General features: G+C 53.8%; 9 protein-coding genes across 9 annotated transcripts; 4 read left to right on the forward strand and 5 right to left on the reverse strand.

Annotated features, from left to right (window-relative positions):
• Nucleotides 1-54: 54 nt before the first annotated feature.
• J4E78_007649 (uncharacterized protein) lies at nucleotides 55-1,245 on the reverse strand (the record flags this gene model as incomplete). The annotated part of the gene is made up of 3 exons (XM_049368254.1): nucleotides 55-638; nucleotides 695-1,054; nucleotides 1,125-1,245. 3 exons carry the CDS (start codon nucleotides 1,243-1,245, stop codon nucleotides 55-57), a joined length of 1,065 nt encoding a protein of 354 aa, XP_049219908.1.
• Nucleotides 1,246-1,890: 645 nt separating this feature from the next.
• On the reverse strand, nucleotides 1,891-3,633 carry J4E78_007650 (uncharacterized protein; the record flags this gene model as incomplete). Its single annotated transcript, XM_049368255.1, has 1 exon — nucleotides 1,891-3,633. One exon carries the CDS (start codon nucleotides 3,631-3,633, stop codon nucleotides 1,891-1,893), a length of 1,743 nt encoding a protein of 580 aa, XP_049219909.1.
• A 159-nt stretch (nucleotides 3,634-3,792) lies between these two features.
• On the forward strand, nucleotides 3,793-5,297 carry J4E78_007651 (uncharacterized protein; the record flags this gene model as incomplete). The annotated part of the gene is made up of 3 exons (XM_049368256.1): nucleotides 3,793-4,612; nucleotides 4,666-4,894; nucleotides 5,000-5,297. 3 exons carry the CDS (start codon nucleotides 3,793-3,795, stop codon nucleotides 5,295-5,297), a joined length of 1,347 nt encoding a protein of 448 aa, XP_049219910.1.
• A 411-nt stretch (nucleotides 5,298-5,708) lies between these two features.
• J4E78_007652 (uncharacterized protein) lies at nucleotides 5,709-6,417 on the reverse strand (the record flags this gene model as incomplete). The annotated part of the gene is made up of 3 exons (XM_049368257.1): nucleotides 5,709-5,883; nucleotides 5,938-6,205; nucleotides 6,255-6,417. The coding sequence occupies 3 exons, from the start codon at nucleotides 6,415-6,417 to the stop codon at nucleotides 5,709-5,711; spliced, it is 606 nt and encodes a 201-aa protein (XP_049219911.1).
• Nucleotides 6,418-7,871: 1,454 nt separating this feature from the next.
• Nucleotides 7,872-8,375, forward strand: J4E78_007653 (uncharacterized protein; the record flags this gene model as incomplete). Its single annotated transcript, XM_049368258.1, has 1 exon — nucleotides 7,872-8,375. One exon carries the CDS (start codon nucleotides 7,872-7,874, stop codon nucleotides 8,373-8,375), a length of 504 nt encoding a protein of 167 aa, XP_049219912.1.
• A 1,035-nt stretch (nucleotides 8,376-9,410) lies between these two features.
• On the reverse strand, nucleotides 9,411-9,935 carry J4E78_007654 (uncharacterized protein; the record flags this gene model as incomplete). Its single annotated transcript, XM_049368259.1, has 1 exon — nucleotides 9,411-9,935. The coding sequence occupies one exon, from the start codon at nucleotides 9,933-9,935 to the stop codon at nucleotides 9,411-9,413; it is 525 nt and encodes a 174-aa protein (XP_049219913.1).
• Nucleotides 9,936-10,619: 684 nt separating this feature from the next.
• Nucleotides 10,620-13,561, forward strand: J4E78_007655 (uncharacterized protein; the record flags this gene model as incomplete). The annotated part of the gene is made up of 3 exons (XM_049368260.1): nucleotides 10,620-11,140; nucleotides 11,190-11,326; nucleotides 11,379-13,561. 3 exons carry the CDS (start codon nucleotides 10,620-10,622, stop codon nucleotides 13,559-13,561), a joined length of 2,841 nt encoding a protein of 946 aa, XP_049219914.1.
• A 169-nt stretch (nucleotides 13,562-13,730) lies between these two features.
• J4E78_007656 (uncharacterized protein) lies at nucleotides 13,731-14,357 on the reverse strand (the record flags this gene model as incomplete). Its single annotated transcript, XM_049368261.1, has 2 exons — nucleotides 13,731-14,078; nucleotides 14,133-14,357. The coding sequence occupies 2 exons, from the start codon at nucleotides 14,355-14,357 to the stop codon at nucleotides 13,731-13,733; spliced, it is 573 nt and encodes a 190-aa protein (XP_049219915.1).
• Nucleotides 14,358-14,736: 379 nt separating this feature from the next.
• On the forward strand, nucleotides 14,737-16,848 carry J4E78_007657 (uncharacterized protein; the record flags this gene model as incomplete). The annotated part of the gene is made up of 4 exons (XM_049368262.1): nucleotides 14,737-14,784; nucleotides 14,855-15,095; nucleotides 15,262-15,564; nucleotides 15,611-16,848. 4 exons carry the CDS (start codon nucleotides 14,737-14,739, stop codon nucleotides 16,846-16,848), a joined length of 1,830 nt encoding a protein of 609 aa, XP_049219916.1.
• Nucleotides 16,849-18,137: the final 1,289 nt, after the last annotated feature.

An 18,137-nucleotide genomic window follows, 5' to 3' on the forward strand; every position in this document is an offset into this window, starting at 1 on the left:
TATATATTACGTGAAAGTAGTCGATAAATTCGTGAAATCACCGCCTCGTACTCATCATTCCATGATAACATCGCCATCCTGCGCAACTTCATCCGTACCCCTACTCCTCGGCACGAGGATACTCCTGAGAATGCAAAGCTGACCGTTATCCGGACAGATCTTCTCCCTGTTCAACTGCTTGTCCACAGGTCCAGTCGGTCCACCCGAGAACTTAGCCTGACCAAATAGCTTGACTTGTCTCGGATCACTCTCGGGATACTCCTCATCGCCCCATCTGCCCTTGAAGTTCAGCCACGCCGTCGGCGCCTGACCATCATAAGCCGAGAAAGCGGACTTTCCGGCGTCGAATTTGTAGAAGTTTGCCGATAGGAGAGGATCCCACATCACACCCCTGTCTGTGTAGTCTTCCAAGACGCCACCGGGAAGATTGAGGTTGGGGATGGTGTGGTCGTGGGTTCCGGAGATGGCGTAGTTTGCATGCGAGCCTTTAGAGGAGTATGCGATGGGTCTGTCGCCGGTCTTCTCGACGGTGCTGTAGCGGAAGGCTTGGCCGTTCGCGTGCTGAGAGTACCAGATTGCCTCGGGAGAACCGTTTGAGAAGCGGACCATTACGTGTTCCCAGTCGCCTACGTGGTTGCCTTGTTGGAGTGTTAGTACTGAATAGTGTCCTGGTATGGATGGGGGAAAAACGTACCAAAGTTCAATTTGCTCCACCCTAGTACCTCGCCGCCGTAGTTGTAGGCGTAGAAGTACATGTAGAAAGCATCAACGTTGCCGTTGCCCTTGTCGTTCACGATAATGGCCGCCGTGGTCGCTCCTTCGGTCTTGCCCTGCTCGTTGGGTTTTGTGCCCTTGATCCATGTGGGATCTTTGGTCACGTCGTCGTTGGAAGTGAGCCAGACATCGCTGCCCATCTGATCGAGGTTGGAAGTTGTTAGGGGCTTTGAAGGACCAGAAACCTCGTTGAAATCCACTCGCGGAGTCGTATGATTCAGGAATGTTTGTATATCGGTGGGATAATAGGCATCCTGTGAGTGAAGGTAGACGATGGGCGCTAAAGAGCAGTTAGTCGAATTCGATGTACAATTACAGACAGCGAAGCAAGATCGAGTATCACTGCGTACCATATTTGAGTACATAATCGGGAACGCCATCTGGCGCCTGCCTTTCGTTGAGTGCGAGTGGCGCGCAGCTGACCAAAGATACGGCCATTGTAGCCAGCGCAACAAGTGGTCTGAAAGCCATCGTGTCGTCTTTCGATATATAACGAAAGCAGTGGTTGTGAAGGGGATCTGTGTCGGTTTGCGCACAAGAGGAAACCAACTGCTGAATCACTGCTTCTCTTATACAAACGCCTACGCCCAGCTGACTACCGAGTCACCCCCTTCACATCCGCATCAGACGAACGGTTTACCCACCCATTCTCCTCCACCAAACCCCATGCGCTAGCGACATACCGTCTATGCATGGCAGACATACTCGTACTAATTCGCCTGTGTCCCCAAGCAATAATCAGCTGCCCACGCCAATAGTCGGGGAGGCCGGCACACGTGCGAACACATTTGATGGGTGACCAAAAGCAAGCGTTCGGTTCGGTTGGAATTGACAGCGGGTGTGGCTTGGATGATTGGTTCTCGATCGCTAGGGCCCTGATAGCGAGCCGGATGTGGCGATCCGCGCCAGAGGGATGTGCCGACATTGATAGGGTGAAGGCTAAAGTGATCCACGTCTGAAACATGGTGATGTTGAGTATGCACATGCGATAGCTTGCACTGGCAGAACTGATGCAGGGGCTGTGAGAGGGTCTTGGGTAATTGCCGGTCGCGCTTGGCAAAACCACGCAGGCGTAGGTGTTGTACAGCTCCATGGATCATATCCTACAGGCAGTTGCTAGAATACAAAGGTTCGCGCAAACTTGCGATCCATCTCCTCATACTCCTCCTTGAGCATTTTGCTTCTGAGCTTGTTGAGCCGAAGAATGACGCCCTCTTCTTCACCTTCTAGATTCTCCACGTCCTCATCCAGGGCCTTGGTGCCCTTGACCTTCCACACCAGCCCCTTCAGACCTCCGCTCTTCGCCTGATCCCGCTTCTCGCGGGCCTCAGCAGCCAGGTAAGTCATGATCTTCCCCCACGATTCGAGACCGACCTCCTCGCACTTTTCGCACTTCTTGCGGAGGTCGTCGTTGGCGCGTATGGGTTCGAGCGATTGCGCGAGCTTGGAGGTAGAGACACCATCGCGCACCCATGAGAGGCCCTGTTGGCGTTGACTAGATGAGTTGCCGGCTGTCGCGAAAAGGATCTCGCCGATATAGTTCTTCAAGGCGGCTTCTTCGCAGCGGTCGCTTTCTTTGCGGAGGAGTGGTTCGTCACCTGAGGGTGGCACCTCTGGATAGTCGGGTTCACGCAGCAAGCTGAACAGAGTACCGATGAGGGTAGAGTCCTTTTGTGCCTGGACCGCAGGAATATGCGCCTCCTGGGCTTCGATACGAGCACGGAGCAGCGAGACGAAGATTGGGAGTGCGGACGAGACTCTTCGTTGTTCCGCCAGAAAAGTAGCCAGGTTTGTCGCCGCGTAGAGGATGTTTGGTGTTACTGCTTCCTTAGGTGCCGTAGACGACAGAATGGCACGGTCTCGGTCGATGACTGTCGAAGGCTCGGGTGTGGGTAGGCCTGCAATGGCAATGTCAAGTGCCCATCTATACATTTCCTCCGCCGAGTCGGGGAGCTTTCTGAAGTTGAGCCAGTCGGCGTAGCTCAACGCAGCTGACAGCCGTTGATATGTTGTAAACCCCTTAGAGGTGATAACCTTGAGGTAGAATGTCTCTGGTGCTTCCGCCGCGGGAAAGCGATGCTCCTCATCTGGTGGTTCGGGCATGCCGGGAAGAACAGCTTTCGGTCGTGGATTCGAGGGCGATTGAATGAATTCTGGCGCCCACACGTTTCTCCTCCACTTGTCCGTCACCCATCCATCTAACCTCTCTGCAGCATTACCCATGCCCATCAAGACTTCGTAGTACCCTTGTCGCCACTCCTCGCTCTTGGCCGTCAGATCGAAGCCTGCCTTGCCTACGCCAGGCACCATAATCCCTCCCTCTTCCTGGTCAGATAAACCCGCGCCATCCTTGCTCGGGTGTTCCAATCGGTTCAGCGCATACTCCAGCTCTGAGTAGACGCGCGCCCAGTTGGGGAAACCCTCTTCCTCGTTGTTTTCGGGCACCTGCCACCACTTTCCTCTCCGGAACCTGAATCTTGTAATCAGACTCCACTCATGCGGCGACGGAAAGGCCCGCTCTTGCTGCTCGCTCAATATCCCCAGACTTGCGATACTGACGCATGATGAGAGGAGAAAGATGAGGATGCTATATCGCACACTCAATTTCGCCGTCTCCTTTATGAATTTCTTGTGATTGGCGCTAATGGAGAACAGACGTTGCAGTTGGCCATTGGAGAGGTGCTGGCCCGAGGGATATAGGAACGGTAGCTGTGGCCGGGGCGAGCCCTGGTGCGCGACGAGGAATTGGCGGGGATGTTTGTTCGAGAACTGGCGTGGACATGGGCGGTCAGAGGTACGCGATGTCGGGGGCCTCAGCGAGCCGTGTGGGAGCTTTGCTCGATGCGCCGGGGGCCGCATGATGCTTTGCGACTGCAATTCTGTCGCTTGAGGGGTGCATCGATGCCGTAGTTCACGCGCCAAGACAATCTTGCGCGACCGCCCGGCAGAAAAAGTTCAGGATCTCCATTCTCGTTTCGCGACGCTCCTACAGATCTACACCATTTTTGCGCGCCCACCATGTCCAAATCTAAAGTTGACACCCCCGAGAAGAAGCGCAAGCGCGACGTCGAGGCAGCAGAGGATGCGCCGAAGAAGTCCAAAAAATCTAAAAAGACCGACAATGTCCAAGATGCGCCTGCAGTCGAAGCGACCGAGGTGAAGAAGGAAAAGAAAGACAAGAAGGATAAGAAGTCTAAGAAGTCCAAGGACAATGTCAACACGTCGGCTGTCGAGGACGCCTTAGAAGACGCAAAGAAGGAGAAGAAGGAAAAGAAGTCCAAAAAGTCCAAGAAGTCCAAGGATGCGGATGTCCCTGAGGATGCGCAAGAGGCTGATCTTATCGATGAGATGAAGAACTCGGAGAACTTCATCAGCGTTAACGATGACGAGCCAATGCCCGATGCCAGCGAAGACGCGCCTGCGAAGAAGGAAAAGAAGTCTAAGAAAGAGAAGAAGGACAAGAAGTCGAAGAAGAGCAAAGACGCTGCCGCATCTGAGGACACACCTATGGAAGATGCGGCTGAGGAACAGAACGGCGTAGCTGAGGACACACCAGCAGAGACAAACGGCGCAGACTCTGACTCCAAGGCTGCTAAGAAGGAAAAGAAGAAAGACAAGAAGGAGAAGAAGGAGAAAAAAGAGAAGAAGGCAAAGAAGGCGGCAGAAGCAGAGACGAATGGCGAAACCTCTACTGAAGAGCCCAAGGCCGAGACCAACGGTGATGCCTCTGCAGAAGACGTAGATGTAGACGTTGAGGGTGGCGCCGAAGTCGAGGTAGAGGGAGAGGAAGCCCAAGCCGCAGTCGAGGCTAACAAGGGCCGCTTCATCGTCTTCGTCGGTACGTCCTGTGCACATCCCGATCTATCATAGCCATCTAACGGACAATTCTAGGCAACCTTCCCTACAGTGCTACGAAAGAGCAAATCGAGAAGCATTTCGAAAAGATCAAGCCCACCGACATCCGTCTCCGTACATACAAGGGCACTGAGAAGTTCATGGGCACCTGCTTCATTGAATTCGACCGCTACGACCGTATGGTGACATGCTTGAAGAAGTACCACCACTCTCTCTTCGCTGACCCCAAGAAGAAGGAGGGAAGGAAGATCAACGTGGAGCTGAGGTAAGATTTCAATAATCTGGGTTGTCTACGCGCATCGCTGGCCCCCATCCAACCGGACCCCATTTCAAGTACAAAACGAGAACACACACTAACACCCCCCAACAGCGCAGGAGGCGGCGGCAACAGCGAAGCCCGCAAGTCCAAAATCTCCGCCAAGAACGAGAAGCTCCACGACGAGCGTGCCCGCGACCGCGTCAAGAAGACGGAACTCGAAATGAAGCAGAGCGAGCGCAAGGCGAAGAAGGAGGCCAAGTCGGGCAAGAAGGACGGCGATGACGCCGAGACTGGAGAGGAGGCTGCTGCAGCAGACGAACCCTCGGAGGCCGCTACGTTTGGCATGAACCCTGCGCGTTTGGCTATGATGCAGGGTCCTGAGCGACCGCAGCATAGGTCGAGATATTGAGGGCTGGATTTACAGTGAGGATGGGGATAATGTATGAGGCGATTTGCTGCGATTTATCCGTTGGCTATATGAGCGGACTTGTACGTGATTTGGGGTTCACCATCTGGCCTCATTTCAAGATACTACAGCTTTAGAGCTTTGACATCATCGAAGTTAGAAGTTTGCAATTTGTGTCTTTGCTCTCTCTCTTTTGCCAAAATATGTTCATTGTTATGGATGCAGCTCTATCGCTGGGTAAGATGGTAGTCTAAGGAGTGACTCAAGAATCGAAATGGGTCGTGAATCAACGCGCTCAAAACATAGTCCCTGCACAAGGAGTGTACCGCAGTTGGAGCTTGCGTCGCAATCAGTCGAGTTCATCGGTCCTGCTAGCTGTATTGCTAGTTTCCTTCTTGCGCGAAAGATCAAGGCTTAGTAGCCGTCGCCATAGCCACCCTTGGACGTTGTGCAAATCGTGGTGGTGCCAGTGGTGATGTACGTGGTTGGCTTCTTTGCAGTCTCCGTGACGACAGAGCCGGTGGTCTTTGAGCTTGTGATGGTCTCCTTAGCAGTGGAGACGCTGGTCTTGTAGGAAGTTCCGGTGGAGCTGTATGCGTGTTAGCCAGGAGATCACCACGAGCAATCGCGGTCGTATACTTACACAACTGGCACGGTCTCAACCTTGGTAGCAGACTTGACTTCGCTCTCTACCTTGGTGTTGTAGATGGTAGTCACAGTCGAGTAGGTCTTGGTGGTCAGATAGGTGGTGAGCTGTGTGACCGTCTTGGTGCTGGTGCCGGTAGTGGTGTATGGGTAAGGTGCTGTGACGGTCGAGAGCTTCTCAGTAACAGTGGTGACAGGAATGACCACAGTCTTGGTAGACAAATAGGTCGTCTTTCCCTCCCCGACGCTGGAGCTGACGTATGTGGCTGAGAAAAGTCAATCCAAGATCCCAGGAAGCTACACGTAAACACTTACACGGAGTGCAGATTGTTGTCTCTTTGGGAGGAGGCGCAGACGAAGTCTTTGGAGGAGGCACGTATGCGCTGGAAGAAGACTTGGGAGGCACTGCGGAGTAACCGGGGAAAGCAGCAGCGAGAGAAGCTGAAGCAGCGAGCGCGAATAGGTTCTTGAAGAGCATCCTGGGCTAAAGACTTGAGTGATCGAGAGTGAAGGTAAAGCAATTGACGACAGATTTCGACTTGTAGCGAAGGAGTATCAACTAGACTGTTGCAGACTGTGAAGGCTGATGATGCTTTCAAAGCGCGACTATAGGGTTACTTTATACTCGAGCCTAGCTTCTCAACATACACAAAACCAACGCATCGTAGTCATCCTGTGCGGAGAAACGAGGCAGAGTCGTTCTCTGGTGGCCCGGATGATCGACAAAGCGATCCGTAGTACCTTGCACATCTCGCACGATGGCTTAGAAGAAGATACACCGCGGGCCTAGTACAGCAGGTAGAGTATCAAATGACAAAAATAGGTCAAGCATGTCGATGCGGGTCCAGATCAAGTCGTCCCATGGAAGCATGCATGCATGCAGTTGCCACGCTACCAGTATCCACGAGTGCACCAGTCTAATGACTAATGAAGGGAATGCATCTAGTATGTGTACGCAAGCCATGAAAAGCGATGAGTGGGGGAGTAGACTATGAACCAACCGGATGTTCTGGTGTGGAGAAGAGAACTGGAAGTGCACTTGGCAAGTGTGTTTCTCTCATGGACTTGATGATGACCGAGAAACGTAAATCGTCGGTACCAACGACCCGGATAGCTGACGAGCATCTCTATGACTTGGAAGCACGAAATGATGCTCAGCTGTGTATCCAGGACCTGTACATCGAAGCACGTGTCGAATCAACGTGCTGTACGTCACGCACGTTTGTCCACCGGGTACCCTGGTGGTTCCAAGCAAGAGTCCCAGGAACCCGGAAACATCTGAGGTGGCAAAAAGCCGGGGAAGCGTAAGCTGAGTGTGTTGATCGGGAACTAATAGTTAGTCGTCGGGTGTACCTGACGGTGATCACTGCATACTGCAGGTTGATATCGAATCTTCTTCTCGCCCGGTTTTAGTGAGGGGAAAGATGGGCAATACGAGGGAGGTGCGGCTGGAGCAATCAGCAGCTCTTGCTTGAAGGCGTCATTCGCAATATGCGCGTCTGATCGAGCACTTTGGCATGGCGAAAGCTTGTTTGTACATGACAGGGCATTGATGCGGTGGGTGAAGAGGGGTTCAGCCATTGTGGGGAATCTGGGCGCACGGCCCGAGACCCACCGACGCCGGCTTGCATCGCAACTTTTCTGTGACGGGCTGACGAAGATGTCTGCCCGGCCATTGCCTTCTCACGCCACGCCTTTGGCTAATAACACACTCGCTCCGGGTATTTCCACGACGCCGCCTCGACTGTACGACTCTCGGCAAGCCCACATTCCCCTCCTCTGTCAGCAGAGACACGCTCGGGGGTCCGCAACGTCCGCAACGAATTCGGCATGCAACGCTAGTCCTGCAGTCACCCGACAAATTACCCCAGAATACTTGCAGTACGGCTCGAGAGGTTTATGGAAGCTGTCCAGAAGATTCCGATCTTGCGAATGATGTCCCGTCCAACGGCAGCGCCGGTCAACCCCCCTCCACGGCCGGCTGAAAGCACATACGAAGGAACGCCCATTACGTCTTCACGATCATTACGCCAGCTTTCGATATACTTCCTCGGAAGCGCCTGCTTACTGGCCTCGACCGCAATAACGCGCAAGGCGGTATGGAGGCGGCAGCTCCGTGTCATGCCAAAGTTTTACGAAGCGAACACGAACCCGCACGAATACTTCAGTCCCTTCTCAGATGCCTGCCAGGCTCTGAACCTGGCCACGATGAACTGCGCCAGTGTTGGCATCATGGCGCTCGGTGGCGCAATGTGGACCTTTGATATTGCCAATCTGAGAGAAGCTCGCGCAGTTCTACGAGGCCGCCTGAACTACGATCGGATATACCAGTCCGAGGATGATGTACCCAATACCATCAGCGAGATGATAGCAGCATCCGGCCAGATGCGAATAATAGAGGAAGACGAGAAGGACGGTTCTGACAAGAACCAATAACGACCGTTGACGTGTACAAGTACGACTGTAAGATTAGTGTATACAACAGGAAGGCTGAGTGCCCAGTAGCTGCGCACGGTAGCACAAGCACGGCGCGCTCGGAGTGCCTCATCGGAGCGACATTTGCAATCGAGGCACATCATTCTGCGCCCACCGGTACAACCCCGCCTCTATGTCAAGTCGAGACCCTCAACACTGTCGACGTGTCGTAGATTATGTAGGCTACCTGATGCTAATGCACCATGTGCAGAACGCCTCATCAGAATGTTGAGAACGACGGCGTTGTCCTCCGATCGATTGCATCAGAGGCACGCGGTTGACAATTCTGGGGAAAGCTTCGAGCATTGAACTAGTTCGCTATGCTTTCCGGTACGTTCCAAAGTTAGTTGGAACGGCTACCCGGAAGGGTCCCACAACATAAGCTGAGTGCAATGTCTATGATCGGCGTCTCACCGCGACAATGTCCAGTCTCATTCATGTCTCAGCCAAAAACGGGTTGTGATGGGCAGCTACAACACGGCCTTGGGACACATACTATCTAGATGCAGTGTGGTCTGACATCACGTTGATATTCAGAGCCGCACTAGTGGTTAGGGTCTTTCTGCCAATGGCATCTCTTCTAGACTAGATCGAACCAGCAACGTAGCTGCAAACGAAGATATAAGTGCAAATGTCTAGCGAAGTCCCAATGCGGCATACACAGCCAGCGACTTAAATTATACCCATCTTCACGACATACGTCGTAAGCTCGAAATGAGGAATAGTACAATAGTCCTCTATGCAAGGCGTTTTTACTATACATACGCAGCATAAGCTTACAAAGCCCACTTTTCACTGCGCTTCATAGCCTTGGCACTAAACATGCTTCGCCTCAAAGTTGATCCCCAAAATCGGTCTTATGTCACGAACTGGACATATACCGTTCAGCATGTCACACTGCAGTATATCTACGTCGAGGAACCTGGGAGCTCAGCAAACTTCCACATCCGGCGACCATCTTGCAAATCCTCGTTTACTTTGGCGTTCTCCCCACCCCTACTTCGCGCCATCCTCTACCTTGACACCTTTTTGCCCATCCCTATTCGCCCTCCAAACTCCCTCCCCGCCTTCAAACCTCTCTAGCTTCCATATCTCGGCTTTGTCCTTTGTCTCTTCCAATGCCTCCTCACCCGCTCTCCAGGCTGCTTGCCGGTGCGGTGCCGAAACCGCAATAACAATACTCTCTTCCCCAATCGGGCATTCACCCAGCTTGTGAATGATTGCGATCTTGGTGCACGCGTGTTTTGTGAGGATAGAAGTAGCGATCTTGAACAGGGTTGAAATGGCAAGAGGGGCGTACGAAGTGTAGGCTAAAGACGAAACTGGCTCGTTGTTGAAAGAGTCGCGTGTTGTGCCTATGAATAAGACTGTTGCGCCTGCTGATGGTGATCGGACGAATTTGGTTGCTGACAGGGTGTTTAGGTCGTGCGGGGTGAGTTCGACATGGATTGTGTCCGTGGTTTTGGTAACAGGGTCCGAGGGAATGTCTGGATTGTAGGATTGTGATTCCGTGGTTGCCATGCTGGTGAGGACGCAAAAGTCTTGTGTTTGGCTGCTGTTCGATAAGCTGTTATCCAAGAGATAGCGTGTACACGGCTTAGAGCATGGGGTTAGATGAGATGATTCCCGACGTTGTTGGTTTACTTTCGTATCGTAAATGCATTTCCAACCGGAGCACTTACTTTTTGGCAATTGGAAAAGGGTAGTGAGTTGGAAGAAACGTTATTTCCTTAAAGTTTGAGTGATTTCCCTTCTCTTCAAATCGTGTTGGTGAAATGTCGAAGATGCCGTCATAGCAGCGCGGGACAATGCTTTAGCGCCGATCAACGACGTGCACCTCACACGTGGAGCGTTAACTCCGGCCCCGCCCCTACCATAGCTCTAGTTCGCGTCGAGCCACTGACCCTGACCAAGTCCAAGCCAAGTAGTACTCGAGAACACCTCGCTGCCTAACATCTGACTGCCTTATTTCTCTGACCAAACATTCGCGCGACGTACACGACCGGCACCCGGACCCTTCGACCAGCGCTAGCATCACTCGCTACATTACTTGCTTCGACGCGCCGTGCCAACCGACCACTCTTCAACCAAACGCCCCGACACATATACAGAACCGACCACCTTCTACAATCGAACGTCGATCCGCTCAACGCACATGTACATGGCGAGGGATGGTCTACAACACCGCATAACACGTAACCCAAGATGAGTGGGGACTGGGGGTATGGAGCCGTATTCAAGATATTCCTATGGGGCTACCTCGTCGGAGGGTTGACGCTCCTGCCCGCTGTACTCGTAGCCGCATGGTTCTTGGGAACCAGAGCCACGGAACAAGACAACCACAACATCAGCACTGCAGGCGACGGGGCAACTCCAGAACAGCGCAGGAAGTCGGACACGTCCGCAAACGGGAAGAACAACGACAACGTACAAGTCGGAGTGGGAATAGATGACGAGATACTGGAGAAGCTGAAGGGAAGGACCCACGAGCCAGATGCCTGCGCTGGATACTTTGCGGTGTGCCGGGAGTATGTGCCAGGCGGCGTCAACGGCAAACCTCCGGATCGAACGACGCCGGCCGGCGCTGTAGTAGCTGTGGAGAGCCCGAGTGTGTACCAGTCTATGTACAGGAGCATCTTTGACAGGAACAAGAACGCGAGTCCCACGATAGAAGCATCAAACGCGAAGAACAAGAAGGCCCGGAACGTCTTCTACGTTGTCCTGCGGTATGTCTATACATCTTGAGTACACGAAGTCGAACTAACCCCAGACCAGACTTGGACACCTTATGCTGTACGACAATGAAGATCAGCTCGAAGTACGCCACGTTATATCGCTTGCACATTACAAAGTAGACATATATGGGGGCGGGGAACGCATACCAGAGGGCGAGCTTTGGATCAAGAGGAACTGTATGCTAAGATTCAAGCCTCTGTCATGTTTTCCTAGTGCTTACAGATACAGGTATTCGATTGGTTCAGCAGGTGGACACCAACAGCAATGTCGAAGCGAAAGGCTTCTATCTCTTCTCAGACAACTGTTCCGAGAAGGAGGATTTCTACCACGCAATGCTGCACGCGCAAGAGAACCAGAAAGACCCCACCGATACAGGCTCGTCGTCCGTTCCGCTCAAGTTCGATACACCTGATCTCGTCAAGCTAGTCCAGCAACTGCATGCTTCGGAGGAGAACCTGCATACTCGCTGGATCAATGCGCTAATTGGCAGAGTGTTTCTCGCTCTATACAAGACCTCGCAAATTAAAGACTTTATCGCGAGTAAGATCAATAAGAAAATAGCCCGCGTGCCCAAGCCTGCCATCATCAGCAGCGTACAGCTGCGCAAGGTCGACATGGGTACCTCGCCGCCCTTCATCACGAACCCCAAGCTCAAAGAGCTGACTGTCGACGGCGATCTCGTTGTGGAGGCGGATGTTAGCTACAAGGGAAGCTTCCGCATCGAGATATCAGCTACCGTACGAATCGACTTGGGCACTCGATTCAAAGCCCGCGAGGTGACACTTGTGTTGGCTGCCGTGTTGAAGAGGCTTGATGGACATATTCTCATCAGAGTCAAGCCCCCGCCTAGCAATAGACTCTGGATGACCTTTGAGACGCCCCCGAAGATGGAGTTCTCGCTCGAGCCAATCGTCAGTTCGCGTCAGATCACATATGGCGTTGTGCTGCGGGCCATCGAGAATCGCATTCGGGAAGTAGTGAACGAAACATTGGTGTTGCCCAACTGGGATGACATGCCGTTTACCGACACTATCGCACAGGTCATAAGAGGAGGGATCTGGGAGGATAGCGCAAAGGACGATGAGGAAGACGCAGACAAGATCAAGCAAGACGAAGCCACACTGGAGAGTGCGATCTCGGACGCTGAGAAACTTGATGAAAAGGCTGATGCGGCAAGTGCGCACTTCTCCATCGCCTCAAGTGTTGATTCAGAAGAAGTTGGCGCAGGTGTTTCTACGTCGACAGACCACAAGTCATCCTCGGCGTCAATAAGACCCCGCGCAATGCGGTCGTCATCATCCGTGGCTCAAGTGAAGATTGACTCGTCGAATGCTTCTGCTGAGATGTCAAACGACCGCACCATGACGCCTACAAGTGTCAAGTCGCTTCCTGTCGCATCGCCGATGCAGTCGCCAATGCGACCTGGCAACGCACGCCAAACGACAGAATCATCAGACAGCTCGTCGGAAGACACTTCTGCTGCCTCGGTCTACGCAGCGAGCATTGCCTCCGCACCAATCCCGAACACGGATCACTCACGCACAAAGTCGAGGGAGTTATCTGCACAGGAAATTGCCGCAGCCGCCGCCGCAGCAGCAGGAGCAAGCAACATGGCGACAAAGAAACAGACCATTAACCAATCCCTCAACTCTGCCACAGCAGCAGCCAGGAACTGGCTCGCAGCCAAGCAGAACGCAAAGCCCAACACCAGTACCACCAACAGACCACCAACATCCGAGGGCCCGAGCATAGACCACGACTCATCGTCATCGTCATCTCTGGACCCTCGCCCGCAACTCCACTCCAATCCTTCCATCACGAAATCCCACTCGGAACCCATGGGCAGAGGCCAACCCCTCCCTCCCCCAGGCACACCTCTACCGCACCCCAAGAACGAAAAACGACAAACGTGGGCCATCCCCGCCGCAGCCTCGTCCACATTTGCGAATCTCACGAAACGCAAACCCGTCGTCCCTGGTCCCAGCTCCCCCGCCGTCTCCAGCAAACACTCAGTCGAAGATCTCATCGATAGCCCGAAAACAGCACTAGGCACAGCCTCCCTCTTGCCCGCCGCACACTTCCCAGATCAAGACGCAAGGACAGGAGGCGGCGGAGATGACGACGACGGGGAAGATGTGTTTCGGGAGATGCGGCGGAGGAAAAGCAGTGCTGGCAGTGCTGGTGCTGCGCATACTGCGAGTGAGCTCGCGACGCCGCCGCCGCCGTTGCCCAAACGCAGGCAGAGACAGCCGAGTTTGAATCTGAGTGCGCATACGAGGCGGGCGAGTCAGAATCAGAATCTGCCGCAGCTTGGTGGGGAGGGCGAGGGGTTGTTGGTCGTGGAGGTGCCGGTTGTGGAGGGGAGTACGGGGAGGGACGACGAGGGGAGTAGGGAGAGGGGTGTTACGTGAGGAGGGTAGTGTTGAGGTAGTTCATGAATGTCATTCTCGGCACGAAGGCAAAGTCATGCAAGAAACCGAACTGAAAGCATGCTAATAACTCCTGTAATATCTCTTTTGGCCTATCTGCTTGACGACCTTTTCTTGGGGTATAAATCTTCATCTCCAGGGATCATCGTCCTCATCCCATTTTCGCATTTGAAAAGTCCATCTCAGGGTGCTGCTTCTTGAACTGCTCCAGGATATCCGCCTTCTTCTGCTCGTCGCTCGTCGGCTTCCCTAGCTCCTTCTGCTTCTGGTCAAACATCATCTTCTCCACCATGCCGCGTGTCTCGCCGTCGAGGTCGCCCAGTTTGCTGTTCTCGGGCTGGATCTTGGAGGTGTCGATCTTGGGCGCTGTGGTAACGACGTGGGCCCACCACTCCATCTGGTTCACTTTGTCGAGGTGGATGGAGATCTCTTTTTGGGACCCGACGGAGGTCAGTGTCCAGGTGGAGTCGTCGACGCGTATGGCATGAGGCAGCTCGCCCTGGACAAAGCGTTAGCTCATGCTTTTGCTGGAGGACAACAAGCAAGGACGAACGTCGATGAAAGGCTCCTGGCCCTTGATGCCGGCCTTGAGCGCGTTGCGGGTTATCTTGACGTCCAGGTCCTTGCCCTTGTACTTGCCATCAATGGTGATGGCGATGTCGAGGTCCTTGATGGTCTGGTCCCACTTGTAGGGCAGGGCGGCCTGCTCGGCCTGCTCCTTTGCGCGGGCGTCGGCGTCGGCCTTCTCGCGCTCTTCGGGTGGGGGTGAGGCAGACATGGCGGCGTGTTTGGCGGCGTGGAGGGAAAAGTTTCAGTGTTTGGGAGGGGAGCGTGGGCGGGACACGATGACGCTCCTCCGCCGATCCATCGTTCGCAGCAAGCCCGACGCAAGCGCAAGCTCCACCATGCGCCCTGCTTCACTCCTCCTACCCCGGTCCACTCCAATAACGGACATGCTCCTCGGATTGCAATCTACGGGCCACCCTCTCCTCTATTGATAACGCGACGACTCCTATCCTTCACCCGCGCCGTGATGCTCTCCTAGCACCGCCCGAGCCATTGCGACACCCGGCCACGACACCCGCACCCACCGCCAGCACGACGGCTACACGGCACCACCGAGCCCGCGGCCCAACCGGGCAGCCACCTGTGAAGTCATGGCCAGCTCCTTCGAGAAGAGTGTCAAGGGCGGCACCAAGATCAAGGTAGCTATGCGCCCTCGCTCCTTCCGGCTGCTTCCCATGCGCCATCACGCTGGACTAACACACGATACAGCTCGCCGCGCCCAAATCCAAGTATGTCGAGCACATCCTCGTCGCGACGCATGCCGGCGAGGCAGGCGTCGCTGAGATCTTTCGCGCCCTCACGAACCGACTACGCGACTCGACATGGACCATCGTATTCAAGAGCTTAATCATCGTACATCTCATGATAAGAGAGGGCGAGCCCGAGGTCACGCTCAAATACCTGGCGCAGAACCCACACAGAAAGCTGGCCATCAACCATTTTACAGAGGGTACGTCTTGAGATTCACTTCCGGGCCGCCCAGCCAGGGTGATGTGGCTACAACACGGGCACGAATTGGGCAGCAACCGCGTCGCCCAATGCCCTGTATCTTGAGACGGATGGCATTTGGACTGCAACAGAAGGCATACACCAGGCGCTAACATTGCGTGCAATAGTACAGACCCAGGGCCACAATATCCGGACCTACTCCGAATACCTGCTGCGACGTGCGATCGAATATGGCGCCACCAAAGTCGACTACGTGCGCGGCGGCGAGGGGCGGCTTAAGCGGCTGACTGTGGAAAAAGGCCTTCTTCGTGAAGCCGAGAGTGTGCAGGACCAGATCAGATCACTGCTCAAGTGCCAGCCCTTCGACGACGAACCAGAAAACGAGATTACTATGACCGCGTTCCGATTGCTCACGATGGATTTGTTGGTACTCTTCCATGTTATGAACGAGGGCACCATCAACATACTCGGTGAGTCCAACATGTCTTCTTGGTTTGCAGGGTATTGATAAAGTAGAGCACTATTTCGAGCTGTCAAAGCCAGACGCAACGCGCGCGCTGGCAGTATACCGCACATTCGTCAAGCAGACTGAAGCAGTCGTCCAATACCTTAGTCTTGCAAGAGCACACGAACACTCGACAAGGCTGGAAATCCCCAAGATCAAGCATGCTCCTACCAGTCTGGCAGCATCCCTGGAAGAATATCTCAACGACAAGGACTTCGAGATCAACCGACGACAGTACATCGCCGAGAAGGAGGCGAAGAAGAACGGAGGCAAGCCTACCAATGGCGCTAGCAAACCCGTGGATATGAAGCCTTCCATGGCAAATGCACCCTCAAACAATACGAGCAGTCAGCAGCCAGCAGCAGCCTCGAAACCCTCCTCCAGCGCACCCTTGATTGACCTCTTTGCATCACTCGAGGACAACCAACAAACAATGGCCACGCAGCCCATGATGCAGCAGTATCCCCAACAAACAGGCTTCCAGGTTCCACAACAGACAGGCTTTCCTCAACAGCAGCAACAGCCCTTTGCTATGCAGAATGGCCAGAGCACCAATCCATTCCAGATGCAGCAGCCACAGGCGCCGCAGATGCAGGCACCTCAGCTCCAGTCACAATTTACAGGCGCAGGCTTTGGAGGCTATTCGCCTCAACCGTTCGGTGTACAGAATACCATGCCTTCAATACCACAGAATGGTATGCCTGATTATTCACAACAGCAGCAAATGCAGATTCCCACAATTGCCGAACCCCTACAACCACAACAAACGTCAACAAACCCATTCCGACAGTCAATGCTGCCCAGTGCCGAACCCAAGATGCTCACTAGCCCTACCAGCACTGGATCGCTCAATCGGTCATCCACGAACCCATTCGCAAAACAAAGTACCGGTTTCTCGCAGTCGCAATCACCCATCAATTCTCCACCTTACTCCATGTCACCCATCCAAGAATCGCCATTTGCTCCGATGCAGCAGCAGCCTTTACAGCCGACTCCTACCGGCACAAATCCATTTGCACGGCAGCCCTCGCCGCAGAGCGCCGCATCCCCACAGGGTGGCCTGACAGTAAACGCTACAGGCAGTACCAATCCTTTCCGGCAGAGCGCTTTTGTCAACCAGCAAACGGGCCAAGGTTGGCAGAATACAGGTAGCCAAGGGACGATGGGCGGAATGAGCCTGGATCAGGTACCTACAACGAGTGTCTTTCCACGGCCCGGACAGCAACAGCAGCAAAACTTTCTTGGCTAGGATCAAGACATGATGATGGGTCAATGGTAGACTGCGACTGTAGGAAGCTCAAAGGGCAATTCGTACACTCGTAAACGGGCATTTTCATTAGGGATGGCGTTTCTATATCGCTCGCCGCTGTAGTTATTACGTACTCGGTTGGACATAATCATGTTGCACTGCGCAAGGCTAGTCGTGTGTATATCGGTTTCTTGGAAGGGGCGTCGGGAGCCCGCTCAATGTCGGATGTCCAAGGGCAGATTGGGTTGTTTTGTGATAGATCATGTACCGACGATGTTGTCGTTGTTGACGAGCTGGGCTGAGGCCAGGAGGGGAAGCCCCTCGCTAATGCATTATAATTACTGTCGCACACCCCGCGTTGTTCTTCCACTGTACAGAGCGTTGAGCCTTGACTCTGACTTTTGTGTTGGCAATTCTACCTGGGAGGTCGCGTCGAGTGGGGCTAAATAGTCGCCACTGCCTCTTAGGTAAATGCAGGGGTAATACAAGCCACGTGCCGACGCGTTGCCGTAGATTTAGCGCGACGGGCACAACTTGCCTATCAAGCCTCACAGCCGGCACAACACGATCCCCAATCTCACTCACTCGACGCCGCTTGATATCTACTACAGATGACGACGGTTTCTGCCATCTCTATCTGGACCCGCCTCCCATGACCTTATTGAAAGAGCGCAAATCTGTCGACTGGCGCTGGCAAGCCCGCATCAGCGTTATCAACAATGAAACCTGACGGGTCTCTGGACGCTCCCTTCACTCTGGATGACGACCCACCTAGTTATGTTCCTGCGCCTACAGTGCGACGGCGCCATCGCCAAACGCTTGACCAAGATGGGCTTGAGGAGATCTCCGACGCGCAGCAAGCTGCAGCTGCATGGAAGGAAGTCGCCGCACGGAGACAAACGAAACAAAGACACGGGAAAAACATGAGCAATGATACGTCTGGGGGAGATAGTAGTAAGAAGGACAGCAATCTCACAAACAAACCGCGAGACCGGACGTCGTCATCCACGAAGTCTGTTGAGATTGTTGATCTTTCAATCGATGAAGACGAACCGCCAGTATCCGGACAAGCAACACAATCAGGCGCAAGTACCAGAGTAAATCAGCGCCCAATTCAGGGACCACAGGGTTTTGTTCCTTTGCCTACTACGCGTCACGAAGCTGTGCTTCCTGAGCGAGCTAAGCCTGCTGAGTCTCCTAAGAGAACGAGTCGGATATTCTCTCTCCCCATGGAATCTCTAGCAACTCCGGCGTATAACTCACATCATGCACCTCTATCATCGGTCGCA

Source organism: Alternaria triticimaculans, assembly GCF_023758025.1.
Source record: "Alternaria triticimaculans strain BMP 0046 chromosome Unknown scaffold_12, whole genome shotgun sequence".
In the NCBI taxonomy this organism is placed as follows: Eukaryota; Fungi; Ascomycota; class Dothideomycetes; order Pleosporales; family Pleosporaceae; genus Alternaria; species Alternaria triticimaculans.